The 26,311-nt window shown below is 40.4% G+C and overlaps 5 protein-coding genes and 1 long non-coding RNA gene across 14 annotated transcripts in view; 3 read left to right on the top strand and 3 right to left on the bottom strand.

The window, feature by feature from the left end:
- Window positions 1-25: 25 nt before the first annotated feature.
- LOC105432931 (DNL-type zinc finger protein) lies at window positions 26-1,984 on the top strand. Its single transcript, XM_089082688.1, has 2 exons — window positions 26-1,200; window positions 1,345-1,984. Exon 1 carries the CDS (start codon window positions 624-626, stop codon window positions 1,143-1,145), a length of 522 nt encoding a protein of 173 aa, XP_088938814.1. The 5' UTR covers window positions 26-623; the 3' UTR covers window positions 1,146-1,200; window positions 1,345-1,984.
- Dok (docking protein homolog) lies at window positions 1,209-6,022 on the bottom strand. Its single transcript, XM_011647944.3, has 3 exons — window positions 5,307-6,022; window positions 4,829-5,002; window positions 1,209-4,758 (listed from the first exon to the last, which is right to left on the bottom strand). Exons 1-3 carry the CDS (start codon window positions 5,376-5,378, stop codon window positions 3,340-3,342), a joined length of 1,665 nt encoding a protein of 554 aa, XP_011646246.2. The 5' UTR covers window positions 5,379-6,022; the 3' UTR covers window positions 1,209-3,339.
- A 2,158-nt stretch (window positions 6,023-8,180) lies between these two features.
- Ir93a (Ionotropic receptor 93a) lies at window positions 8,181-14,805 on the top strand. The gene is made up of 15 exons (XM_089082691.1): window positions 8,181-8,297; window positions 8,367-8,525; window positions 9,014-9,109; window positions 9,473-9,622; window positions 9,729-9,952; window positions 10,192-10,356; window positions 10,616-10,783; window positions 11,052-11,285; window positions 11,342-11,512; window positions 11,744-11,962; window positions 12,550-12,697; window positions 12,959-13,310; window positions 13,580-13,711; window positions 13,984-14,141; window positions 14,260-14,805. Exons 1-15 carry the CDS (start codon window positions 8,207-8,209, stop codon window positions 14,355-14,357), a joined length of 2,565 nt encoding a protein of 854 aa, XP_088938817.1. The 5' UTR covers window positions 8,181-8,206; the 3' UTR covers window positions 14,358-14,805.
- On the bottom strand, window positions 12,584-14,204 carry LOC148935156 (uncharacterized). Its single transcript, XR_016140727.1, has 3 exons — window positions 14,071-14,204; window positions 12,974-13,099; window positions 12,584-12,714 (listed from the first exon to the last, which is right to left on the bottom strand). It is a non-coding gene; the product is annotated as an uncharacterized LOC148935156 (long non-coding RNA).
- Window positions 14,806-14,944: 139 nt separating the features above from the next.
- Window positions 14,945-23,329, top strand: LOC105432959 (uncharacterized). Of its 4 annotated transcripts, none has more exons than XM_089082660.1 (7): window positions 14,945-16,460; window positions 16,875-17,161; window positions 17,397-18,801; window positions 19,147-19,358; window positions 19,691-19,876; window positions 20,368-20,566; window positions 23,139-23,329. In XM_089082660.1, the coding sequence occupies exons 1-7, from the start codon at window positions 16,421-16,423 to the stop codon at window positions 23,276-23,278; spliced, it is 2,469 nt and encodes an 822-aa protein (XP_088938786.1). In that variant the 5' UTR covers window positions 14,945-16,420; the 3' UTR covers window positions 23,279-23,329. The 4 variants fall into 4 exon arrangements, with proteins under 4 accessions (XP_088938786.1, XP_088938787.1, XP_088938785.1 ...); XM_089082661.1 differs by having other exon boundaries at window positions 16,872-17,161; window positions 20,368-20,509; XM_089082659.1 differs by having other exon boundaries at window positions 16,872-17,161.
- Window positions 23,330-23,757: 428 nt separating this feature from the next.
- The window catches only part of LOC105432936 (uncharacterized), a 34,057-nt gene continuing 31,503 nt past the window's right edge, over window positions 23,758-26,311 (bottom strand). For all 6 annotated transcript variants that reach the window (XM_089082657.1, XM_011647953.3, XM_011647954.3 and 3 more), the window contains 5 exons: window positions 25,814-26,195; window positions 25,168-25,694; window positions 24,795-25,092; window positions 24,584-24,709; window positions 23,758-24,491 (listed from right to left, as the gene is read on the bottom strand). In XM_089082657.1, coding sequence (XP_088938783.1) covers window positions 24,333-24,491; window positions 24,584-24,709; window positions 24,795-25,092; window positions 25,168-25,694; window positions 25,814-26,195 — 1,492 coding nt within the window. In that variant the 3' untranslated portion in view covers window positions 23,758-24,332. The remainder of the gene's footprint in view (window positions 24,492-24,583; window positions 24,710-24,794; window positions 25,093-25,167; window positions 25,695-25,813; window positions 26,196-26,311) is intronic.

The following is a 26,311-nucleotide window of genomic DNA, read 5'->3' as shown; positions in this document are numbered from 1 at the left end:
AAATCGTTTCGCGAACGCACTGTTTTTTTTTTTTTTTTTTTTTTGAGCAAATCAGTGGAAATAAATTAATCTCTTTATTTGCAAAATAAACTTTTCAAAGTTTATAAACTGTGAACTAGTACAACCAGTTCACCCAAAAAGAACAGGCCTTATATTTGTGTCGTTTTAAGTGCAGAAAGTGTAACGTAGAGCAATAATCGCATCAGCTTCTTGATGTTTTAAATTTTGAAGTATTTTGAAATCTTAGGTTGTAAAATTTAAAAAACCTTGCATTAAACGACCGATCGAAGTACCTAATAATAGCGATCGAAAGCGAGTTCCAGTTAGGAGGGGAGGAATATCTTTCAATTCTAAGAAAACGGAAATCTAACCTAAAAAGCGATTTGATCTCTCAGCCGACGTGACAATGCCATGTCTTCCAGAAATGCTATTTTTAAAAGTTAAGAGTGTATGATGCAATGTTTCTCACGAAGTTAATCAAAATCATCCCGTTCCTGGAATCTTGACAATCTTTGAAGGTTCATACGCGGTTCATACACGTAGACACGTGTTGCAGGAACACGTGCAAAGTTTATTTTATTGTTTCCTCGTTGCTTTTACTTGAATATCACGAGATAATCGAAATGTTTTCCATTCGGCAAGCGCTCCGTCTTGGTGCACGTGTGATGTGCACCCGGCACATGGCATGTCATTCTCGCATTCCAACTTTATGTGCACCATGCGATATCGGGGCGCTCCGACAGGAGCGTTTCGTTCACGATGACAACCGCGGGGAATTAGGCAAGTTGGAAGGAAAATTAAAACTGATGTTCACATGCAAAAAGTGCGAAACGAGAAATAGCAAACTGATATCGAAGTTGGCATATAACAAGGGAGTAGTGATAGTAAGATGTGACGGCTGCAAGAACAATCATCTTATTGCCGATAATTTAGGATGGTTTTCGGAAATAAATAAAAAGACGAATATCGAGAAAATCATGGAGTTGAAGGGGGAAACCGTGCGAAAGATCATGAATGACGTAGATGGCTATTACGAGGCTGTTTTGAAGGAAGAATTCAAGATGCGTTTGCAGAACGTCGGCGAAAAACCGGATGATGAATGCTCTAATGAAATAAAAATGATTGAGGAATCGAAAGGAATCTGACATTCTTCCTAGCTTTAGTTTATCCCCTAAACAAAAGTACAATAAGTATAGACAAGTAAGAAATGTTCTGTTACAAATTTATTGTGTAATCTGTTTCGATTTATAATATATAAGAATGACAAGTGTAGTCATAAAATGTACAGATCGTTTTAAAGTCATAGAATGCGTTGAAAAAAAAGTCATCTTAATTTATGTTTAGATAAAGCTATTTTCATGCTGGTTGAAACACGAAACTCATCTGTAGATATAAATTTCGCCAACATAAAAGAAGTACATATAAACAATTATATATGCAAGAGTGCTTTACACATGTATAAAATTTTTTAAATATATTTTAAATATACTTCCTAAAAATATAATCTAACGATACTTGTTTTAGAAATTAATTAATTTTCGTTATATGTTTCTTCAATATACATATTCCAGAATTCTGCTTCTTCTTTTTGAGTCCCTTTTTGAATTTCTATTTAGGTGCGTTAAAGTATTTAGTTTGTTTTTCAGAAGTCCACTAAGTAGCCTCCTTGGGAATGTAAGAGGTACCTGTTTAATTTTTTTCCAACATTCTTTACGAATATCAAGATTGGGATATATAATTCTATAAACAATCACTTGATCATACAGAGCAACTTAGAATTCATTGATTGATGGAATAATTTTATCAGTAATTGTTTATATATGTACATATTAATTGATATTTCAATTAATAGTAAATCATTTGTTTGGCACAAAGGACATATTATTACAACGGCTTCTCATTAAATGCCTCTTATAAACTGTTATGGTACATATATACAATTTTGTAAAAAGGGACTCTGCAAATAAAAAAATATAAAAGATAATTATCTATACTTATATGTATTATTATTATATGTGACTCATAATCATTAATTTGCATAATGAATAATAGTGATTTCTGCTACGCGAATCTATCTCATAGATATATGATATATTTGTAATATACTGAATATGTAACATTTGATCCAAAAATAGATTTTTTTTTGTACTTTTAACACTTTGAACTTTTAAATCCAATAAAACAATTTTCATGGAATTAATATTTATGTGAAGGCAAATGGTTGACTTGATTATCGACGAAAGCACTAATATCCATTGTGCACGTACATAAAACTGCGGCAGCATATAATGTTAAATACCTATTCAATTGTGATGATACATTATCTCATCTAGTTATCTTTTTACGAATGCATTTGTATATTAAATTGTATTACATATTTATAGCATATTGATAGTTTCGTACCATTTGAACAAATCAAGTTTATGTCTGCATAGATGAACGCACGCGTTTTCGTATTGTTTAAAAATAATATAATCGCGAACTATTTTCATATATCATAATAATAGTTATAGAATAGAAATGTCCATTTATATATCAATAATGTAAATTAATTTTAATCTCAGTTTAACTTATTCTTTATTTCTTCTAGTTACAAAAATGAGAAAAAGATGAAGATTACATTAAACTGAGATTAAAACTGATGTATATTGATAGAAATGAATAAAAGAATATAACATATTGAGAAAATAGAACTAATAATATTAATAAAAAATTATGATTCTAATTATGACTGTAATTATATATAATAATAAATTTCTAAGTACACCAATACTCAAATATCAAGATACTTCAATGCGCATGCACGTTCACGATTTAGTATCATTTTGGCATCAATTAATATATTTTCTATAAGGCACTATACATACATGTCGATAAATCAGTCGAATAAAGTTCGATAAAAATACTAATCACTTTAAACTTCTCTAATCAAGACTAACAATATAAAATATTTTTCGTAAGAAAGCACAAATGAGTCCATGGAATTCTTTCAATGTTTACGCTCCTTTAGATATCATATCTATGACAGCAATCAAGAAGACTAGTCTCTTAAAGACAATGTAAAAAGCGAATAAAAATAAATATATATAATTCGAATGGATATATAATTCTGGATATAATTCGAAAATAACGACATTTTTATCGCGTTTTATAACGTGTGCCAGTAATTTTATAAAAAAACAAGAAAGAAAAATATTTTTATTCTAACCACACGGTACAGACTAGCATATTTTTCGTATCCTTATAATTACAAGAAAAATAAGAATTTCGTAAAGAATTTGACGAATTTGTGGCATGGTCATCGTACTTTAAAAGGACATTCGAATACACTCGGGTATTTCACACCCTTTTTGGCTTTGATACAATCGCATACTCGCTGTTATTAAAAACCTTATGCTGTGGACTACCCGTTGTACTACTAACTGTTTCAGGAAGATCTGCCTTTTTTCGGATGATCCCATAACCGAGATGACTATCATCGGCTAATCTAATAGCAGACATGTCCTCAACGATTTCGTAGTTGGACCATGCTGGATTAATAAGATTAGAACTTTCCCCGTGAGAGATGTTGGAATGTACGCTTTGCGAGGAATTCGTATACTTATACGTAGACTTCTGATTAAGTTTCGTCGCGGATCCAAAGTGTTCCAATTTATCGTAATCCGACTCGTCTGCCTTGGCGACGCTCTGTATCGCCGACGGCGCGGTAATTGCGATATCGCATTTATTCTTGCACGTGTTCTGGAATGCATCGTGACTCCGTACCGGCATCATGATCTCGTATTGTAAATCATCGTTGTCGTTTTCCTTATCTCTGTCAGGTAGATTCGAGTTCACTCTCTCCGTATGATGTACGCTATCGATACCATGAGTTTTCCAAGCATCATTCCTAATTTCCACCAGATCGTACGAGTGTCTCTCTTCTTCCTCGCGCATAACACTGGCGATGGTCTTGTGAGATAATTCTGGCGAGTTACCCTGGCTTAATGTTCTGTACTCCCCACAGGTAGGCAAGTCTAGGAAATCCGAATCGACATTTTTCTTCTCTAGTAGATTGGTGAAGATATATTTTCGTGGTGGTTTCGCGGGCTTGGATTTATTTATCGACCTGCACGATGAGACCGTAGAGTCCATGCTAGTCGACGAACTCAGAGCTTTTTGCGAATTTTGCGTGGTAGAAAAATCTATATCGATCAGATTGCTAGAATTATTTGGAGATGGAGGTAAGGCCGCTCTGGAACCAGCTTCCATAGACAAGGCCGCTTGGAATTGAGTGTCGTTGCATTCTATGTTTGGATTATTTTCTTCATCCAATAACTTTTTCATAGACTTCATTTTGGCATACATGCACCGGAAGATCTCTTGTTGACTACCATGCTCCAGGCGAAAGGAGCCCTCGCCAGATTCGCATTTCCTTCCAGCCTCAAAGATGAACTTCCCATCTCTGTATCCATATCTCCTGATATACCTGTATGGCCATGTGAACAAAACAATATCACCATCCATCAATTTCATGTCCACGGCAGCAACTACTAATGTGTAGTTTCTCGTTTCTAATCCACATCGTTTGGACGCATCAGTTTCTACGACTTTCACGGAGAATACACCCTCCCCACTGGTGCAATATAAATCGTTGTTTTCTTCTATTTGGTTCGATACACTATCTTTGAACGCGACTAACTGAAACGCCGTGATCCAGTGAGTCATCTCAATTTCTGAGTAACAGCCGAAATAGTGTATTCCTGATTTAGTCACCACCTATGTACAAGACAGATGCATGAACGATCCTTCTCGAGACAAGAAAACTGAGAGCAGAATAGATACATACAGTAAACACATGTGACTGATTACTGGGTGCAATTTTTATACAGGCATCCAGTGTGATGATGCGTGGCGAGTGAGACTGCAGTATCGCCTCTTCCTGACTGTCATAGATCTCGACGCGTTTGATCCCATAATTACTCGTCCTAAAGAGCTGGCAGAATCTTTTATGCCATGTTTTCTGGAAACAAACAGATATGTATTCATTTGCTTGGAGTCTTCCTGTTGTTATAGATAGGGCGGATAATGCAAATAATAGTCGTGTGTAAAATACAATTCCCTCACTACAGTTTTTAAACGACCGGTCGAAGGATGTGCCGACATGTGGCGTACGTACACCTGTTGCGGGCCGAGTGTAAAAGAGAAGGAAGTACAGGGAAGGGGGGGGGGGAAGGAAGAATCAGCCGTTCGCGATATCGCGTATCGCGTATCGCGTCAACGTGGTGCACATCCCGCGAGTTATCTCGCCTCGCGCGAGAACCAACCTTGAGCTGGCCCAGCATTCCCTGCGGCGGTAGCAGCAGTATCCCCTGCATGAGAGGCTCCTCGGGCTCCATCGCTGGCGATCGAACATCGGCGCGGGTCCCACGACGACGTGTCTCCTCGTGGTCGCGGGCGAGAACTCTTTGTTCCCTTCAATCGCAGAGAAACGAGCGCAGGGATGGGAAAGTCGAGGGAGAAAGAGAGAGAGAGAGAGAGAGAGAGAGAGAGAACAGCTCGCAGGCGATCTTTCTTCCACTTTCACTCCGGAGCCCGCCGTCTGTCGCGCTCCCCCGAGCACGCGGTCCCCTCGCCTCTACGCGCGCGCGATCTGACAGTCTACGGCGCGAGGAAATTCAGCCCATGGTAACGCGGGACGCTTGACATTTCACACGTCGGGCGCGGGGGGGGGGGGGGGGAGAGAAGGAAGATCGCGCATTAACGCACTCCTAACCGAACGCGAACGCACGGAGGCACGGGGCCAAGTCGATTCGACACGGCCGTATGCCGAGTACGCCGCGTCGTCTTCTCGCGCAGGCGGTTTTCACGTCGTTCCGTCCCGTTCCGTCCAAGCACGATGCGATATGCACGCTCGCACGCACCGCGCCGTACGTGCAACCTCCCGAACGACTCGCGGACGCGGACCAAACACGTCCAACCAAACGACCGTACCCCGCACTGCGCGCGCCAACGCGCGGATATCGCACCGGACTGCACGCGCGCACGCACGATGTCGTTCGAATCGCCGCGGCGCGTGCGGGCGTGACGTTTCTTTTTTCTCTCGAGGGATTCCACGTCTTTTTCTCACCCGAGAGAGTCGAAATTCCTTCCGTCCTTCAATCCGAAAACATCGAAGTCTCTCGCTTCGTCTCCTGATCGAATCTCCTCAAATCGAACTCGAGTTGAGGTTTGAGAAAAAAAATTATTGTAATTCGAATGAAAAATCTCGGATTATATAAATTTCGACTGCTCGCTGCCGAAATTTAATGTTTTAAATAATAACGCGCTATCTCGTTGTTTTGAAGAAATTTCATTCGTGCAGAAATTTTATTTATTCGCTAAAGATTTTAATAAAGTATCATTATATTAATTTTAATTTTAACTTTAATTTTTTAAATAAAGTTTAATTTTAATTTTTGATTTTGGTATTTACAATCGGGAATCTTTTTAAATTCTTGAAAGTTTCCGACGAATTAATTTTTCACGTTTTTTTTTAAAGTAAAATTGATTGCTGTAAATTAAAAATTTAAAATAGGAATGGGAATTAATATTCTACATTTACCTACACGTCTAATGTAAATGTACTCTGCGCTCGATGATTTGAATTTAAATGAATTGAATTTAAATGAGTTTTAGTTTTGATAATGGCATAAACTGCAGAAGTTAACTTCACTCGACCGTAACATCAGGTTTATCCAAAGGCGCAAGGTTTCTGTTTCAAAAGAAAGAAGAAAGAAAATATGGAAAAGAAATTAATTATTATGCAACATTAAAAGGCTAATGTTTTATCTTTTTTTATCTGATAAATGTATAAAATCTTTAAATTGAAAATGATCAATTTATTTACAAATAATATCTGCAATGAGGTTTTCGATTCTACTTCGATTTCTTATTCCTGATGTCTTTACAACAAAATGCAAACAATGACGTTCTTATCATGTGCCAACTCGGACGAAGAGAAGCGGTAAACCGCAATGCGTTTATAACTTTTCCGTCTCGCCTTTTGCCTTCCGCCAAGAGATATCGAATAATTATAATACAATAGAATTGAGTCACAAAAAATTCTATTTCATCTCCTAACTTTTCTACATAATCCACTTTTCACGCGCTGCTTGTTGCATTTAAAATTTATTTTATAAAAGAGAACGACACGATGTTTAAGTGCAAAATTTTATGAATATTTTATGAATATTTCTTTTGTAGATATTTATTTTTTGTGTCAAAAATCTTTTTTCATTATGCAGTATCTGTAAATGTAATGTAAATTTTAATTGGTGCTTTTTATGATATAAAAAAATCTAATTTCTGTAGATACAAAAATGTCCTTAATTTGAAATTGAGTAATCAAGTTCTCCATTTTCATACTTTTTACTTTTTATAAAATTGTTTTGTGCGAAAATAGTCTATATTCTTGACAAAATTATATATAGATATATTAAAAAAAAAAAAACACTTACAAATGGTACCTTCTTTTAAAGCACGATTGTAATGAACTTTAATAAAAATATTTTAAAATTTATTTTTAATAATCTAACTCATTAAAATTATTGATTTGTACGACATTAAATAAAATTTTCTTTGATTGAATAAAGACTTAATATTAATTGGTGCAAAAAATATTAGCAAAACATTGTAATTACCAGCGAGCATTGAAGCAAATTTTTTATTTCTTCACAAATAATAATGGCATGTAGGATAACCATCATTATGGCATATTGATAAATAAAGCGATACCTCCATTGGACGCAGAAATTCTCGTTGATATCACAACTACAAAGATGACAAACTTTTTGCGAACGAACTTTCAAGCGGCTAATATTCGGGCCAAGGAAGAATCGATCGGATGTGAACATCTGACGCATTTGACTTTCCCCCGATGATTTTTCAATTCTAGTCTAGTTTCACCCATGTAGGCCAATGATGCGGTTCGTTCGAGCTGTGATGAGATTCGATCGTTTCCTCGATAAGTTATTAAAGGAATCGATCCTTTGTTCGCTGATTGGTACAAACTGGTAGAGTTGGTGCACGGTCAGTCTAACGACTGCACTGCGGCCGGGTCTTTCCGATTAATGCGACAATAATGAATTGGCGAAAGTAATGAACTCATACATCATTGAGCAATGTCCTCGTCCTTATATATGGACCGGCTGCCACGACGATGCTCCAATACGATCTGTCGCTGGACATGATTTCCATCTTCTTCCTCGCGTGGATCCTGAACTCGGGTGACGCTTTCGGTGACTTCCCGTCGCTGGTATCCGCCAATACCTCGATGGGTACGAATCCTTTCTCTTCTGCCGTGTCGATACTTCTAATTTAATATCATGATATCTTCTCTGAATCAGCGGTGGTTATCGACAAGAGCTTCTTCGATAACAAGGCCGAGTATCGCGACATTGTAAGAAATATTTACAACTACATCGCGACTGTTACGAAGGAAGAGACGAACACGATTGATATTGACGTGCACATCTTTCGCGGGACGAGAGTAAATAATCTTCGAGGTAAGAATAGATTGCTCGTTGGGCAAGAAGTTAATATTAATCAGCGACTATAATTACAAGGAAAGTATTGGTGAAAAATATTAATGGAACATTATGATTATACTAGACGAATATTTCGAAGCAAATGCTTTATTCCTTCATAAATAAAGCATAGACCTTTATTATCACCGTTATACTACAGCATATTGATAAGTAAAGCGATATCTCAGTGGACGCAGAAGTTTTCTATCTCGTTGATATCACTATAGAGATAACAGTTAGCTTCATCTTTATTTATATATAAAGATATAAAATTAGAATGTTTTAAAATAATCTCTTGGGGAATAAGACTAGGATTGGGTGATACATTTCATAAAAATATTTAAATAAAAATATTTGTTATATATATTTTTATTTTTATAATCATCATACAAAAATATATTAAATAATTAAATTCTCTTTAAAGCTACACGATAATTAATTAAAACAGAATAATATTTTTAATAAAGATTACACGGTGCTTTTATCCGTGGCGACATGTCATCAGATGTGGAGTCTTCACGATGCGGCGCGTAAGGAGGAGCTCGTGCATTTAGCGATAACAGGTACGTGGCGATAAGAAGGCTGCTGCCAGTAAAACTTTATGTGAAAAGCTCTCTTTTATTTGTCCGTCGAGACGAATATAAATTTAGGCGTCGAAACGTGAAATTGTAGTGTATGACTAAGACACTAGGTATTTGCAAATATCATTATCTCGCGCTTTTAATTTCATTATCTACCACCGTCCGCCAGATTGCATCGTGTTACGTCAAACATGATACATTTTGTTTCATTCAAGTCAGATTGTGATTCGTGTACATCCAGAGATTTCAATGCCATTATTCTTATTAAATTACGAAGTTTTATAAAAGCGAGCGCGAGCCGATAAAGTCGCAAAATCGCATCCCTTACGCCTCATTTATTTAAAGATCACGATTGTCCACGACTTCCTGATTCGGAGGGTGTGAGCATTCCCTTGGTATCTCCCGGCGAGGAATTGTCCCAGATTATTTTCGACATAAGAGAGATCGACGCTTTCGCCTGGACCAACGTCAACATACTGCACGACGATACCTTTGGTGATAAAATTGAATCATTAATCCCTCTCTCTTCTTCTTCTCTCATGTTTTTTTTTCTATTCTACGACGTTTTTCAAAAGCGCGTCTTTCTCGTAATGGATTGTAGACAGGGACACGATCAACCGAGTCACAAAAGCCATCTCGAGATCGCTGCCAAATAAAAAATTTAACCTGGTCTCCAGAGCGCTGTTCGCCTTTAAGAACGCCGATTCCGAACGTAGCAAGAGATATTACATAAAACATGTGCTCGAGAATTACCGTGTGGACCAGCTGGGAAGATGCTTCCTCGTGATCGTCACGATGGACGCAGCGGCCGACGTTATGGAAGTTGTAAGATGAAAGCTTCCTCGCTATTTATACCCGCGTTCACTTAAAATATTTAGCGCGAGAGCGGTGCATAATTTGTAAGATTCACTTTGGGCACAAAGTCGTTTTCTTCAACGTGGATCTTGGAAATTATGCGAACGTGTTTTTTGCCTCAAATATGTGAGATGAAGATTCTTGTAATGGACGCGTTTTACGCTTGCTTCGAATTTCCCGAGTTCAATTTCGAATTATCTGATATTCAGGCAAAGTCTTTAAATATGGCTCTACCTGACAGCCAATGGTTGTACATCATCACCGACAGCGTGATGCGAAACTCTACGAACATCACCAGTTTCGTCGATTTATTAACGGAAGGCAGTAACGTGGCTTTTATTTATAACACAACGGACAGCGACACATATTGCAATGTAATTCATTTAATTCTCTTTTAACTTGTGCGCAGGTTGCTTGAGATAATTTATAATTTAAATAATCGAAAAATATCAATTAATAAAAATTGATAATTTTTCTATAAGCAAAATTCTTTTCAATAAAAAAAGGTTTTATATTTCTTCTTTTACATTTTATATCTTCTCTCTCTCTCTCTCTCTCTCTCTCTCTCTCTCTCTCTCTCTTTCTCGTTATGTTCTCTGGAGAAGAAAGGGAAATTACTTTGTGTCTTTTCAGGTCAGTTTAAAGTGTCACATCCAAGAATTAGTCGGGGCTTTAGTTAATGCCTTAAAACTATCATTTATGATCGAAATAGAATTGTATAGCCATATGAACGACGAGGAGTTCGAACTCGTTCGATTAAATAAGCACGAAAAACGTCGGGAAATTCTTAAAAATATCAGAGTTCGTATTATTTTTATATTAATGTTTGATCGAATCGATGGTATAGAAGTGAGATCTCTCTGACTGCAAATGAAAGTACAAGTCAACTGGGTTGATGGAATTTCTGAGATTTTAAGTACAAGTACATCGAAATTCGTCTGTTTCTTTTTATGCTGTCGCTGTATTTCAGAGATTTTCTCTCCTGAATCGGATACTCGTATCTATGCCATCGAGATTTCTCGCGACCGGAAATTCCACGCGCTCCAACGCTCTATTCTATTTCCCGCAGATAAAGCTTATCGAGGATACTTTCGCCACGGGCGGTGTCTGCGGTAAATGCCTGTTTTGGCGGTTGGCCTCGGCCATAACGTGGGGCAACTTCTTCGTACACGGCAAAAACACCGCGCATTTGATCGACTCGGGAACATGGATGCCTAATCTAGGTGCGAATCTGACGGGCCCTATTTTCCCGCACGTCGTTCATGGTTTCCGAGGGATCAGCGTGCCGATCGCCACGTATCACGTACGTAAAGATCTTACGAACCAGCAGGTTGCGACGTCACGATTTTGCCCTTCCAGAATCCGCCGTGGCAGACCATCTCGTTGAGCGATTCCGGTGAGAAGGAATACGGCGGGCTGGTCTTCGACGTCGTGAAATATTTAGGGAGGAAACTGAACTTCACTTACAGCGTGATCAGCCCGGCGAGCAATCGAATCGTCAAGTTCACTCGCAACGCAACAACCGACATGGTGAAGCTACGTCTAACGTATAACAGAGTCTAAAGTTTCGTTAAATTTCTTGCAAAAACGAAGAATTCTTCATTAGATAATAAATTTAATATAGATTTTTTAATTTAATTTAATTTAGATTGTAAATAAATTATGCGCAAGTTTATTTTAGCTTGTTCAATCAATATATAGACTGTAAATCTATAATTTTGTAATGACGAGTATCGTAAAGATATTTTAAATGTTGCAAAGATATTAACGTCGACAACGAGGGAGATGCCGTCGCAGATAATTGATATGATTTTGGAGAAGAAGGTTCTCCTCGCGGCCTGCGCGTACACCGTAAACGGTAAGGGAAAGGGGCACATCAATTTTACCTTGCCGATCTTTATGCAAACCTACAGCTTCCTGACTGCAAAACCGAGTCAGCTTTCGAGAGCGTTATTGTTCACCGCGCCGTTCGCTAAAGAGGTAACCTTCGACTTTTATGTTTCTAATAATTAGAATTTATATGCAGTATATACTTTGTATATATATATATATATATATATATATATATATATATATATATATATACATCATAATATATAACAATATTGCAACAAACGATATTGTATTTTATAATTAAATAATGTCAACAAGATCGACAGGTAAAATTTAACTCTTAGCAGTATCAAAAACTTAAATTAGGAATCTTTTTCTAATTAGGAATTATTTTTTTATTATTATTATTTCCTAGCAATTAGCAATCAATTTAGTTTGTTTTATATTAAAATTATTTACGTTATTTATAAAATAGAAATAATAATATTATTTTGTGAAAAGTGGAACTATGCAGAAATTTTTATGAAACTCTCATAATTTGTGTAAAACGAAAGCGCAAAAATGGAAGCGCATCGTTAATTTAACGATCCCAAGACGACACCGGATGGAAGTAATTTGCAATTTGAGTCTGTCAAACGGCGCACTGACAGCTTTCCCAGTTAGCTCGGTTAGCTCCGATCTATTTTCACGCGCGTGTACACACATGCCTTCGAGCGGGCTAGTTTTGCTTGCAGACATGGGCCTGCCTGGCAGCATCCATTATTATAATGGGCCCGATCTTGTACCTGATTCACAAGTACAGTCCAAGCAACACGAGGAAGTCGGGGCTCAACTCTTCTTGGCAATGCATCTGGTACGTCTACGGGGCTCTTCTTCAGCAAGGTACGAATTGCACGTTTCTAGAAAAACGCTACTTTTATTCTTCGTAGTACAAAATCTTCCAGACTGACCAAATCATTTTTCGTGTATACGTCATTTTGGCTATTATCTTTTTCCCTTTTTGCGATTACTTAATCGCTAGTTCTCTAATATTTTTGTCCAAAAAAAAAAAAGATTGATTCGTTTTTTGTTATTTTCATAAAAATGGAAAAAAACGGGAATCTTTTTTCGGATAAATTCGAGGGTACGTACGAATGATTTTAGGGGGAATGTACTTACCCCATTCCGATAGCGCTCGCTTGATGGTCGCTGTCTGGTGGTTAGTCGTGATGGTCTTGGTAGCGACTTATTCCGGAAGCTTGGTCGCGTTTCTCACATTCCCGAATATGGACATCACCATCCTGACTGTGGAAGATTTAATTACTCATAAAGACAGATTAACTTGGGGCTTTCCAAACGGCAGCTTTTTAGAGGAATATCTGAAGAATGCCGAAGAGGAGAAGTATCATACTCTTCTGGAGAAAGCCATAATTCATAACGCCACGCAAGAAGCGGAAGTTATAAAGAAAGTAAAAGCGGGCAAGCACGCATTGATCGATTGGAGAAGCACATTGAGGTAATCTCACGACAAAAAAATTGATATTAAAAAAAAAAAATTATTCCCTCCTTTACGAATTTACGAGAAACTTTCTCGAGAAGAAGTATGTAAAGTCCGAAAAGAAAGGTAAAGGTCTATATACTTTTGGCTCATCAAACGTTATTAAGTATTTTCTTGAATTTCGTGATAAAATTTAGATATTGTTACTTAAATATTTTATCCTGCAACGCTACAAAACAAATTAGTCCGTTCGATAGAATAACGATAACGATGCATTGCCCGAGCAGATTCTTAATGAGAAACGACATGCTAACAACCGATGAATGCGCCTTCGCTTTGAGCACCGACGAATTTATGGACGAGCCCATAGCGATGATTATTTCGGAGAACAGTCCATATTTAAAGATCATCAATGCCGAGTAAGTTAATTAATTTGTTTTATTAAACGTCAATCCCGATGACCTGACTTACTTAAGGGTACCGTGATATTCTCGAATTTTTTTAAATACCTTCTATCGCGTCTCGTTAATCTCTCTTCTTAACGGCTCCTAAATTGCGCATAAATTTTACAATTTTTTTTTTCCGTCGATAAACACCGTCATTTCTTGCCAGTCGCAATTCGATAATGGACTCCGCGCGAATCTATCATTTTGCCTAAGCGATTATTAGCCGAACGAGCTCCGTCATTCAGGTTACATCGCATGCACGAGTCCGGATTGATGAACAAGTGGACGTCGGAGCAGATACCGCTGAAAGACAAATGCTCGGAGAGTCTTACCAATCAAGCCGTGGTGGAGCGCAAGGTGAACGTGGCGGATATGCAGGGCATATTTTTCGTGCTTTTCATGGGTAACGTGCTCCCTCATTTTTTTTTTTTTCTCCTCGCGTGCGGTACCGTCGCTCGCGGCGGACTGTGTAATAACAGCCCGTGGGAATAAAAGCGACTCGTCGCTTGTGCTCGTTTCAGGCGTGACCGGATCGATATTTCTTTTGTGCTGCGAGTTCTTCTGGCACAGGCACCAAGTGGCGAAGCAACGCAAGTTGATTCAGCCTTTTGTCTCCTGAGTCTCGGAGGACACGGCGGTGGATAGACGATAGATTAAATCGCCTCCCGCTTGAACCGTTGACGTTAGAGAACATCTGTACACGCAATTAGACTTTATAATTGCCTGTATTCACAATTAATTACAGGGAAACGCGTTTCCGCACGAGCACTACGATCCCTCGTATTTGTACGTCTAACGACCGTTTAATTGTGCGACACGGTTTTTTTGGCACAGATTTCTTCAGATATAATACATTTTACGAGGCAAATTTTAGAATGTAATCGATAAGATCGATGTAAAGCATAAAGTTTTTACGATGAGTAAAATAGTACGAGATTTATCCTCGAGACAAAACCATTCAGACGTTATTATGTAGAATCAATAGATGACTTTTTTTATAACAACTTTTTTTAGCGATGCATTACAAAAAAAAAAAAAGAAATAAAACTCTGCTATTATATCACAAACCATTACTCGTAAATCCTAACTTCAATTTCACACACATGAATTATTCTGTCGAGGTCATTCTACAAAGTATCGAGAAAAAAGTTTTAAAAAACAACAGATAGTTCTTCACATCACAATTAGATCAAAATTGATGGATCTGTCTTTTTATTAAACGGACACTTCAAAATTGATCCGAGTTAATCGCGCATCGATCATCGTCAGGCTTATCACCTCGGGCTTATCACCAATCGTTCCAATTTGACGTGACGTTCGAAAACGTTCGAGGGGAACATCGGGAGGGACAGAGGAGGACGCAATCCGCTCCGTAATAATCCTTCGGTAATAATCGCGACGGAACGGAATAGGAACGCACGCGAAGCCGTCCCATTGTTGGCTCGCGCGTCTGAATCCTGGATTCTGAATTGCGCATTCACACAAGCGGCCCGCGGTAAAAGTCATCGCGATATTACGTAACGCCTCATTCGCGGAGATCCTCCCACTCGGGGAGTCATCAGTCGAAAGCAGATCCTCGCCTCGCCTCCGCCTAAGAACCTCCGCGCGGCCGCCACTACCGTTATCGCGCGCGATAATATCCGCATATTTTCGTTCAGATTCGCGACCCGACGCGAATAGATACGTGCGATCGTACCTCGTGCCGATCGGGCACTCGAAAGAGAGAGGAGTCTTTTTCGGCTCGCTCGATTAACGCGATGCCGCGAACGGGGTCGGTGTATCAGCGTGTGGCACGCCGAGTAATGTAAAAATGTCTTGGTCAAAACACGAAGGCATTATATACCAGTCCTCAATTAATTATAGCTTTAGTCTTTAATTGTTTGATGATAACAAAAGCGCTTTCTTTGATTTCAATCTTCGATTATCTTTGTAATTTTACACTCGACATTGAAAATAATAACGCGATCAAATAATATTCTCGTTTGGCGAAGAGAGGGAGGGGGAGAGAGAGAGAGAGAGAGAGAGAGAGAGAGAGAGAGAGAGAGAGAGAGAGAGAGAGAGAGAGAGATTCAGATAAGAATGTCCTTCGGTAGGCATACTTATCCTAATATCTTTGCCATTGGATCGCGAATATAAGGAATGACACGCGCACAGATACACACGCGATGGCACGCGAAATCGCAAACGTAAGCACAGCCGGGCAGGGAGACGAGGCGGCATACTTAAGATCGCCTTCGTGTCGAAACGGTGAGAGACGGAAGCTTTTGAAAGAATAGAGAAGAAGAGCGGCAGGATAAGGAACCTGGCGGCTGGGAGGGAAGTTATGTGCGCAATTTAACGGGGATTACGACCTTAGCCACTTAAGAAGTCGCGGTAGTAATCGGCGGTCTTCGAGCGGGCCCCCTCAAGAGCGGGCCCGGAGCGGGCCCCGCGCGCCTCGGACGGGCCTCTTGAGCGGGTCTTAATCGAACCACGGGCCTCGACGAGCTAGGCTCGACGAGCTGGCCTAGCGCACCTGATCCGCGCACGTTCCAACGTGAGTCAGTCCCGACGTAGAACGCGAACGACTAAGGCTAATCCTGAGACCAGAATCGGCTGTGGCTCGCGTCGCGGATCCTCTCCATCTCCGGCCCGGCCCACAACTCCATCATCGGAGCATCGAGAAGAAAGCAGCGACCGGAAATGATGGGAAAGCCACTGCACCTGATCGTAATACTGCAGCGTACGTAAGGCCGTTTCGATTACCTTGCTGATTATCCGATCGATTCGATGGATTAATCCGGCGTAAGCTTCGAATATCGAAGCCTCTCCTCCGCGTAACGAAAGCGAAATAAGTTAATAAAGTGTAAATAAATAAAATATACTTTTTTAATTTAAATTATATAAAAATTAACGTTTAATTAAGGATAGAATTATCTTATATTCATATTGTCAGTTTTTTCAGAGAGAAACACGTTTAGACGTAATTGCCAAGGCTGAGGTTTATAAGAAAAAAAAAAAAAAAAAAAAAAAAAAAAACTAACTTGTTATTCGTGGGAAGGCTTCAGTTCAGAGAAACGGATGATATACATAACATGCATTGACTTACACAATGTAATGAATTTTAAAGTTTCCCACTGATCCTATGTTGCAGCAGTATCGTCCGCGTTCGCTTATAGGTACGATCCTTGGTATCGCGCGGACACGCAGCGTCCGGTTGACGTTATTACCGATGTCATCAACGAGCTCGGGGTGAGGATCCTTCAGCAATATTCGACACGGGGAAACGTCGCGTTCTCGCCCACGGGGGTTGCCTTCGTATTGGCGGCGCTCTATGAAGGATCCGCGGGTAGAGGAAGCCAGCAAATTGCCCAGGCTTTAGGTCTACCAGCCAATCGGGATGTCACCAGGATCGGCTTCAGGGATATTCACCGACGATTACGAGTAAGATCACGTGAAACGTGAATATTTAAGCGCTGTCTCTTAAAGACAGACTCTTGCACTTTTCTCAATATACTTTAGGAGAATTCGATTTAATCGCATGATTTTATGTTAGTTTTGCCTTAGATTTTTTTATTTCTAAATATATTTAATGTTGAGAATAAAATTAATAATTGCTATAAATTATATTAAAGTGTTTTAAGTGATAATCAGTGAATCAAATTATGTTGATTTCAAGAGCTACCTTAATGCCGATGGCTTTCTGGGCGGGCTGACGCTGAGCAGAGAGAACACCAGACTCCGTCCCGAGTACGAGGACATTCTGAGATTTTACGGCTTCGATCTGTCGAGTATCGAGCAAGAAGCGAATGTTACCGTTAGCATGGGAGACTCATCCGGTACAACCAAACTTCCGACGTCCACAGTCGGCGTAACCACGCTCCCGACAGAAACGACAAACACCGGGAGCGTACCGGACATGACGACGACGACGACGATGATGTCAACCGATGTTGGCACGACGCTACCTCCGAGTGGTGCGGAGACGACGATTCCATCCACCGTAACGGACGCGTCTACTCAGCAAACTCTCACGATGGTACCAACGGATGCGATCGATGTACCGTCGACGTTGGCTCCGGTCACCGGCGACGGGGCAGCCGTTCAAAACGCGTCGCCGACGCAATCGGCAAATTCCACAACGGCGGTCACTTCCGGCGAAAGTGTCCAATCGACTACGTCCGCTGGCGCGGAAAGTGTCGCGGGTTCCCCGAATACGATTACGCCGGCGGTGAACGCGGACAGCCAAACGACTCCGACTACGGTCGCCGGCGCGGGCGATCAGAGTCCGCAAACTTCCCCGACCGTCGCCGCCGATGGTGCCGGAACGGGTGAAATTGTGACGAGTACCATCGTGCCCGACGCGACGGCCGCGGATGTGACAGCCGCAGCTGCGACCGATCCCGCCGGCGGGATGGTGTCGACGAGTACCCAGGCTCAAGTATCCTCGACTGTCGCCACGAGTACCGAGGCGCCAATGACGACGAATACGCCGAGCTCGGCGGCCATGATCATCGCGAATACCGATTCATTAGCGGCCGCGATAGACGTCAACGTGACGCCCGCCAACGTGACGTCTCCTTCCGAGGCGATTTTAAATACCGTTACCACGAATTCGTTAACCACTGTGGCAATCGCAAATGTTGCGAACGTGACTATCCCGAGTCCCGTTACCGAAACGACGGCGGACAGCGTGGTTTCGCAACCGAGTACGTTGGCAGATACTCCGGCTACGACGGATATCCCGGGATCGACGGCTACAAATAATCTCGCGATGACAACGATGACCAATATTGACGGCGCCGCCGCGGTTTTTTCCGCGGCACCGCCTGTCTCGGTAACAAACACCACGAGCGATCTCGTCGAAAACAATCTCACGATCGCAAATACTACGAGTCCCGTGGATAATCAGACGACCGTGTCTCTCGTGGACGAAAACACTATTTCGATGAATCGAAAGAAAAAGGATCTGACAGATGTACGAATTAACGACAATACCGTTAAGCAGGAGTCAACGAACGAATCTCTGAATGTTCGTAAACGCAAAGCGAGAAGTCCGCGCGGATATTTTTCTAGCTATCCTGGTATGTTTGATTATTGGATTTTTTATTTTCACCGAGTTATGTTATGAATCAAGAGCTGCCATATGCGCAATGGATTATTTTTTTTAACTTATCTTGCAGGAAAATTTTGACACTGAATTATCAATAATTATTATCACAAATTATGTAATTAATATGTGAATTACGTAATTAGAAATATCGGATTACTAAAAATATCGGTTATTAGAAATATCGGTTTTTAGAAATATCGGTTTTTCTATTAGACAGAATTATATAAATAATTTGATGTCGCATTTATAAGAAAAATTTTTTTCCAAATGGGGGAAATGTTAAGTGATTGATAGAATTTGATTTCCCATCTTTCAGATGAAGGTATCTGGATGCAAGATTTAGAGATTTGGAAATCGTATAACACAGTAAATCCAGGTGATTCCTCCGCTGGAGATTCCTCAGCGGAAATATCGTTTTTGGTGAATGGTTGCGACGTTTCCTCGGTATCGGCTTCGAGATACATCGCCGTGTTGCCTTTCGCGTATTTCCCATCGTTACAAGCCGTCGCACTTGAGTTTCCTTTGGACGTAAGTCGAAGTGAAGATTTAATGTAATTTAATTTCACTTTCTTCAGAACTTAAGAAAATCTAACTTTGATTTACTAACTGTCAATTTAAAATTTTTCTGATTATAAAAATATAATTAGAGTTGCACGATCATAGATTATAATCTATCTTTCAACAACAAATTCTAAAATATTATTGCGCACTGTACGGGCAAGGGAAAAATATTTATTTAAATAATATTTAAAAACAAATAGCCTGGATTTGTGAGTGGTTGATTTTTGGAAATTAAACACTAATTGTTTTCAAGTACAGTTGAACAGCATAATGAATCTCTTATTTTCTTAACATTCAAGGATCCCCGATACAACATTATACTTTTCATGCCCACGGATAAAACGGATACGCATCGTCTAGCGAGGGATCTCAGCGGAAAGTCATTGAGATTGTTGAGGAAGCGATTACAGCCTACTTGGGTCAGGGCCACTATACCTTCGTTCATGCTGCGTGGTTTCGTCACACTGACGTCATTTCTACAAAGGGTAAGGGATAATACATCGTCCTTTTTGACGTCAACGTCCTGCCAATGCCAAATGTGGGCGCCGAGTAGAAAAATATTCAGAATTATCGCGCATGAAGGCGTCGTGTATAATTTTCCATAATTTCTCATTCTCAAAGACTTTCATTCCAAAGTTTCAGACAGACATTAAGAAATCGTAGTTAACATTATGGTTAAACATAATCACAAGTCCTTTACATCTTAATTAATTTGCTTATTTGATTTCACAATATTTTTCTAAAAAGTTATGTATAATTTAAATATAAATTAAATATAAATTTATATGTAAGTTTAAATATAACAAAAACATTTCTTAAGACCATTGTGTGAGTAGGAGAAGGAGACTGAGATTGAGGAAGGATGAACCAAGATTATTATTGACGGATGCGTGACTGGTGTATATTTACGTCGATATTCGTCGATCGTTTGCGTAATCGGTAGTGATGTTCCTTCCTTTGACTGTCTCTTTCGCAGTTGGGTATCCTGGACGTATTCGAGCCGAGAGTGGCCGATTTGTCGCCCATGACGTCCGATCTCGGCGTATACGCCAGGGATGTGCAACAGAGTATAGGGGTCAATATCAGGAATTATATGAAACCCGACCGGACCCATTCTCGTGAGTCGTCTAATGTCGTTCCACCTCGAAGGGACTATTATCGATATCTGCCGCCAGGTTTTCTTTTTACTCTCTTACGCTTTTCATGCACTATCGCACTCTCCATTCAATTATCCCGTAACGGTAACCGTTTCCACGCGTGTAATTGCATCCCTCGCTCCTTAATACGGACGTCCTGAATTTAAGAGTAACAATTTATATAATTCTGCGCGCTGCGTGTATAATCCCGGGCATTTGCAGTATTCCTTTATTTCTTAATTACATATTTTACTTCTTTTCTTTACTTCTGCTGCCGCTTGTAAATTACTTCCTCCTGCCTGTAAATGTAATAATATAGCGCTGTCAGTGGGAACCGTATATCCAAGTATCCGTCCATCGATCAAGTGCACGAGTTTATTCTAATCGGCTTTTCATATATATATATATATATATATATATATATATATATATATATATACATATTTGAATTACTATACATACATATTTTACAATGTTACTTATTACTTTTCGCCACGTTCTGCCATTATGGATTATTATTTCTCGCGTGTACACCGCGCGGGACAATTTGGCATGGGCGAGCAAGGTGGAATTAAATCACCTTGGGTGGCATCCAAAATTAGCGAACATCCTGACGCGTCTCGGTCAACCGGATGTTACGATGCTAACCGCGTTAAATACGCGTTAAGGTGATTTAATTTGTCGGCGGGGAGGGAAAAACGAACGGCGGACGGCGGAGTGGCGCGACGCCGCGACTCCCAGGTTGCGTCGGAGATAATGTTCGAAGAAATAATTACGCTGACGCAATGTATCCGGTATTAAGTCCGAGTGAAATTGCAAAGTTCTCGCGCGTTCTCGAGCGTTCTCCAGAAACGTAATTTGCGCGCATAATTTGCAAACGACGGCGGCGACAATGCGCCCCTCTTACGCGGTGATGAACACGCGTCCGCGACGACGGCCGGCCGTTACCACCGCCGCTAGTTATCCGGCTCGTTTCTTCACTTTCTTTTCTTCTCTCCTTCTCCCCTTTTCGCTTCCGCCTGGCCCCTTCGTCGCCCCTCTTTCTCACGTTCCGCTGAATCTTCATTACTTAACGCCGACTGTCGTTAACGATGACGGGGGCCGCTTCCGCGCTTCGCAGCCGCCGCGCGTTTCCAGAATCGCGCGGGAATGCGAAGCGAGCCTCGTCCGAGATTGAGAAACTATCGGGGACAAATATCCATGACCGCTAATTATGTGTCCTCCCGATAATTATCCCCGATAGTTATCAATCATCATCTTTTCGCTGCATCGTGAAATTACAAGTTACCAAGTGGCTGATTCAATAGACGCTTCGGCTAAACGCTTTTCTAAAAACGCATCCTATTTTTAAGTTTCACGAAATCTTCTTCGGAAAAAGCATCAAAAATTATGATGCAATCTCCCGAGATGCGAGTTTCGAGGATGAATCATTAGCTAAGTAAAAAAAATCTATTTTCACGCCATTAGGCGAAGCTTCAAGCAAAACTATCGATTACCGTTGGAAATATTCTCAGTATTGTTGTTCAGTTCACTGAATTTAATTGCTGATATCCTGCTCGAGTCCGCAAAAGGAAGTCAATAAAAAGACCTTGCGCCATCTCTTTTTACATTCACCGAGGAATCGCTGTGGCGATTGCAAGTGTTTCTATGAAATTGTTCTTTTCGCGCTATTTTTCTCCCGTATATTCTTTTCCTAAATCAACATGAATATGTGCTATAAAAGAATATTGAGACACAGACTTATTCGATCTGATGGACATAAGAAAAAAAAGGATGACCGACAATATTTCGATTAGGTCTTACGAAATAGCGATTATGTATATCTTTTATATTTCTCTCAAAGTAGTGGATTCTTGAGTTGAAAACATCGTTAAATAACATCGTTAAATAAAAACTTTTATTAGACTAATAAGACTAGTCATTAAAAAAAATTGAAAAATTATTTTTACTGTTAGTTATGTCTTCGTTGCTCTTATGTGTCTTTTTCTTTCGCGTAAAAATCAATTTACCGTCGTAAAGATACAAGAACGACAAGTTTTGTCAACTCAGTGAAAGCAAGGACGCGCGTATTGGAAGTCAATGAACCAAACATCTAGGAAATCAAAATCATCGAAAGATCAACTGATATATTACATTTATTACAATCGCCTCGAGATCTATGAAATTAAAATGTGCTTTTATTCTCATTCTCAAACGAAGATTGATTGGAAACTTGCTAGATACATTAATTAATCTGTATCTCTTATACAAGACTTTCCTGTCATAATTAATTTAAAAACATTTTCCTACTTCCTCTGCACTACGTAGTGTAGTATGAATTACTGATTTTGTATTCAAACGCTAAACTACTGCATCTTTTTTCTGCAAAAACATTAAAACTTTTATTTTAAATTATTTTCAAGCTGTATATTTTGCTATAATTTTCTGTAAATATTTTTTTATAAATTTTGCTAAATTTGGTTTCACTAAACGTATTAAAAAAAACGTGATTTTTTTTTCTGTTTTCTAACAATGTTGCATATATATATTCTTAAAAAAATGTTTTTAATATTATCTGTGATTAAATTAGTTCTTTACAAACGTTTATAAGATAATTATAATTGTTTTTTAGGCAATGGTCTGTTTGAGAGAGCTGGACCTGAACCTTTTACAGCTGTGCATCCTTTTCTTTATTTCATCATCGATACCGAGACCTCAGTGAGTCTAATCGCCGGTCGAGTGGACGATCCACTTAATTCAAGAATATTGTAGGAAGATGATCGAGATTGATAAAGTTTAAATAAACACTCGTTTATTTGACAATACTTATAAATAATTCCATAATGTGGACTTCTCCTATTAGCTCGCACGCAATTATTATCAAGTACACGCAATTAATATTGTGCTCTGTACAAATTCCTATTTGTAAATAAAGAAATATAAAGGATAAAAAAAAAGGCAGTGAGTGTAACCTGAAATGTGCGGGATTGAGCATTTGGAAGAACATTCCGAGTTATCTCACGCCGTACAGTAAAGGATAAACTTTTTTATACATTTCGCTAATAGATAAAAATAAATATTTATCATGCATTTATTAATGAAAGTTGCGAGAATCGAAATCACAATAATTCATTTCTTACTGGCTTTTTCCAACTTGAATTGAATCGTTCTAAATTATAATTAGATGTTGGTTTGAAAATTAATTTTTTAAGATAGACAATGTTTACGTAATTTACAAATTTATCATTCCGTTTTAATTCTTTTTCGGCATATGTTTGTGTATTCTGTATTTATTTATTTACTTCAAAACGAAATGGCAAGAGTGAAAATATAAAGTATCCTTGAAAATTATCGAACTATTCCTGATGATCTTTTCATTCATTACACAACTCAGACTTCTCTCGTTTATTTAGCTATAACCTTAATTTAGCAAATATATTATTTCCTTACTTACTTTTATGTATAAATACAGTTCAGTGTGCTGCTACAATGCATGAGACTTCATACATACATCATTATAATATATATATTCTCGGCGATGATCTAATTCCACCTTTTCCAGTGCGGAATATTTCTTCTTATTACATAGCAACCAGAATGTTCACTCCGTAAGTGGCAGTGTAAATGCAAATAAATAAATGCAAAATGATATAAAAGGCGTATTCTCATCCGCGTGAAAAGAGCCTAGGATAATGTTTTTTGATATATCGTGACGAGACAATACTGCGAATCGTTCATTTGCACGATGAGTTTCGTCCGATTTCGAGAGTCTCTTCGTGTCGTTCTTCTTCGCGTCGCTTGGCGCAAGTTTCTCGTCGCGAGCAAATCAGGTGACGTTCTTCAAAATCCACGGTACGAACTTGGAGATTCGCGTGCACACGCCCGGTAGGTTGGCCTCCGCGCAGCCGATGCCCCAGGATATGATACCAGCGAGGAAGTATCTGCCGTCCTTCCCGCGGACCTGGAGGGGCCCTCCCGAGTCGCCCTAATGCAAAAATCATAATGCAAAAATCTCTCGTAACACAAACTTCGCATGTGAGCGACAACTAGTTCGATTACGGACACGCACGCACGCACCTGACACGAATCCTGCCCGCCGGTCTCGTAACCGGCGCAAAGGAAAATGTCCGGTATGAACTCGTGTCTGCCGGCCCTCAAGAACATCGATTTGCACCTATCATTGCTGACTATCGGCACGGAGACCTTGAGAGAGAAAACGGTGAAAGTCGGAGAAGGAAGGACACGTTCGAGTACGTGGAAGAAATGTAATCTTTCGAGCGATAATTACTTCCTGCAACACCGAGGGCAACGTTCCACCCTCGCTCAACCTTCCCCAGCCGGTGACAGTCGCGTTCTCCCCGATCAGGAGATCGTCCGTGGCCGGCAGGCAGATGGGCGAGATGTGCGCGGCGAACGTCAGGGAACTCTCGAGCCGCACCAGCGCGAGGTCGTACTCGTACGTGAAGAAGTTGTACTTGGGATGCACGACCTTTTTGGCGACGCCGCGCTCCACGTAGGGCAGCCGCTCCTGCACGGACGAGAAGTCGTACTCGCCGACTCGTATCCGGATTTGTGACGTCAGCAAGCTGAAACGAATGAGATTTTTAACCGGATGAGCATCACGAGCGAAGGACGGAAGAAACGCAACGCGACTGGCTTACTCGTCAACGCAATGGCCCGCGGTGGCGATCCAATTCTCGTTGAGCACCGCGCCACCGCAGCGGTGAGTGCTCGAGAAGCCGAAGAAGGATGTCCTGCGTACGGATACCTGCCAGGGCCACCGGCCGAAGGACGCGTCCTTGCCGCCGACGATCCTCGTTTCCGGCCGTGGAAATAACGGCGGCACGCCGCATTGCATGTTCTTGCTCTCGTCAGCGGCCGCTACCGTCATCACCGAGCCCGTCGCCTTCTCGCTCGTCGCCACCTCGGTGGTCGACGACCCTTGCGTCGTGGTGACGCTCGTGGCACTCGCGCTGTTCGCGCTGATCGTGCTGCTCGTGGTCGTCATCGTTGCCGTAGCGACTGTCGGACTGATCGTACCGATCGTGACGCTCGAAAACGTCAACGTGGATGACGTCGTGCTCGCCAGCGTTGTGGTTTTCTTCGTTGGCCGCGGCCTGGTCGAAGTCTCCAAGTGGGACGTCGTTATGTAGTGCGCCGAGCCCAGGGGCTTCTGGTATTCGGTGCTCTAGGAAACATCAACATCGGAATATGAGTCGATGATGCTTGAATAAGACGCAATTGTTTTCTCCAAAATTATTGAAGATGACATAGAAGATCGAGTAATGTTGATAATTAAAGACGCACCTGTTGAGACTCGGTCGGCTTGAGGCTCGGTCGCGGTGGAAAACTTTCCGGGCCGTTCTGAAGAAGACTGGGACTGTCGGTCCAATGCGGTTTCAAGGACGGCCTAGGTCCAGGCGTCCAGCTGTTCGACCAGAAATGGGAACTCGTACCTGAAGACGGTATTCGAACGGTCTCCGACACGGTAATCGCGGTTATCGGTTTGGATAACGACGGCGATGAGGATGACGAGGGCGAGGAGAACGATGTTGAAAAGGATGAAAATGACGACGACGACGACGACGACGACGACGACGAGGACAGCGATGACGGTTTTTGTTTTGTGACGAACGCCGGTTCCGTGGTCACTTGCCAGTGAGAGGTTTGTGGCACGGATCCGGCTGTGCTAGAATGAAAGATAAATTTTAAGTTGGGTTCTATACATAATGCAGGACATGTATTTCACACGATTTAAAAAAAAAAAAAAAAAAAACTACCGAGAGGAAAGTCATATATTTACAT

This window comes from Pogonomyrmex barbatus, unplaced genomic scaffold (assembly GCF_055798465.1).
Source record: "Pogonomyrmex barbatus isolate J1 unplaced genomic scaffold, ASM5579846v1 scaffold6, whole genome shotgun sequence".
NCBI classification, from domain to species: domain Eukaryota; kingdom Metazoa; phylum Arthropoda; class Insecta; order Hymenoptera; family Formicidae; genus Pogonomyrmex; species Pogonomyrmex barbatus.
Note: the sequence above shows the minus strand (reverse complement) of the source record. Positions and strands in the feature narration are given on the sequence as shown.

Excerpts from the sequence above, each read along its gene's own strand:
- Dok (XM_011647944.3), bottom strand. The coding sequence starts at position 5,378 with ATGGAGCCCGAGGAGCCTCTCATGCAGGGGATACTGCTGCTACCGCCG. Across the intron at positions 5,003-5,306 it reads GAATGCTGGGCCAGCTCAAG|AAAACATGGCATAAAAGATT; the intron begins GTTGGTTCTCGC and ends GTTTGTTTCCAG. Across the intron at positions 4,759-4,828 it reads ATCAGTCACATGTGTTTACT|GTGGTGACTAAATCAGGAAT; the intron begins GTATGTATCTAT and ends TCTTGTACATAG.
- LOC105432959 (XM_089082659.1), top strand. The coding sequence starts at position 16,421 with ATGATGGGAAAGCCACTGCACCTGATCGTAATACTGCAGC. Across the intron at positions 18,802-19,146 it reads ATATTTTTCTAGCTATCCTG|ATGAAGGTATCTGGATGCAA; the intron begins GTATGTTTGATT and ends CCCATCTTTCAG. Across the intron at positions 19,359-19,690 it reads CACTTGAGTTTCCTTTGGAC|GATCCCCGATACAACATTAT; the intron begins GTAAGTCGAAGT and ends TTAACATTCAAG.
- Ir93a (XM_089082691.1), top strand. The coding sequence starts at position 8,207 with ATGATTTCCATCTTCTTCCTCGCGTGGATCCTGAACTCGGGTGACGCT. Across the intron at positions 8,526-9,013 it reads GAGAGTAAATAATCTTCGAG|ATTACACGGTGCTTTTATCC; the intron begins GTAAGAATAGAT and ends TTTTTAATAAAG. Across the intron at positions 12,698-12,958 it reads CGGGGCTCTTCTTCAGCAAG|GGGGAATGTACTTACCCCAT; the intron begins GTACGAATTGCA and ends GAATGATTTTAG.
- LOC105432931 (XM_089082688.1), top strand. The coding sequence starts at position 624 with ATGTTTTCCATTCGGCAAGCGCTCCGTCTTGGTGCACGTGTGATGTGC.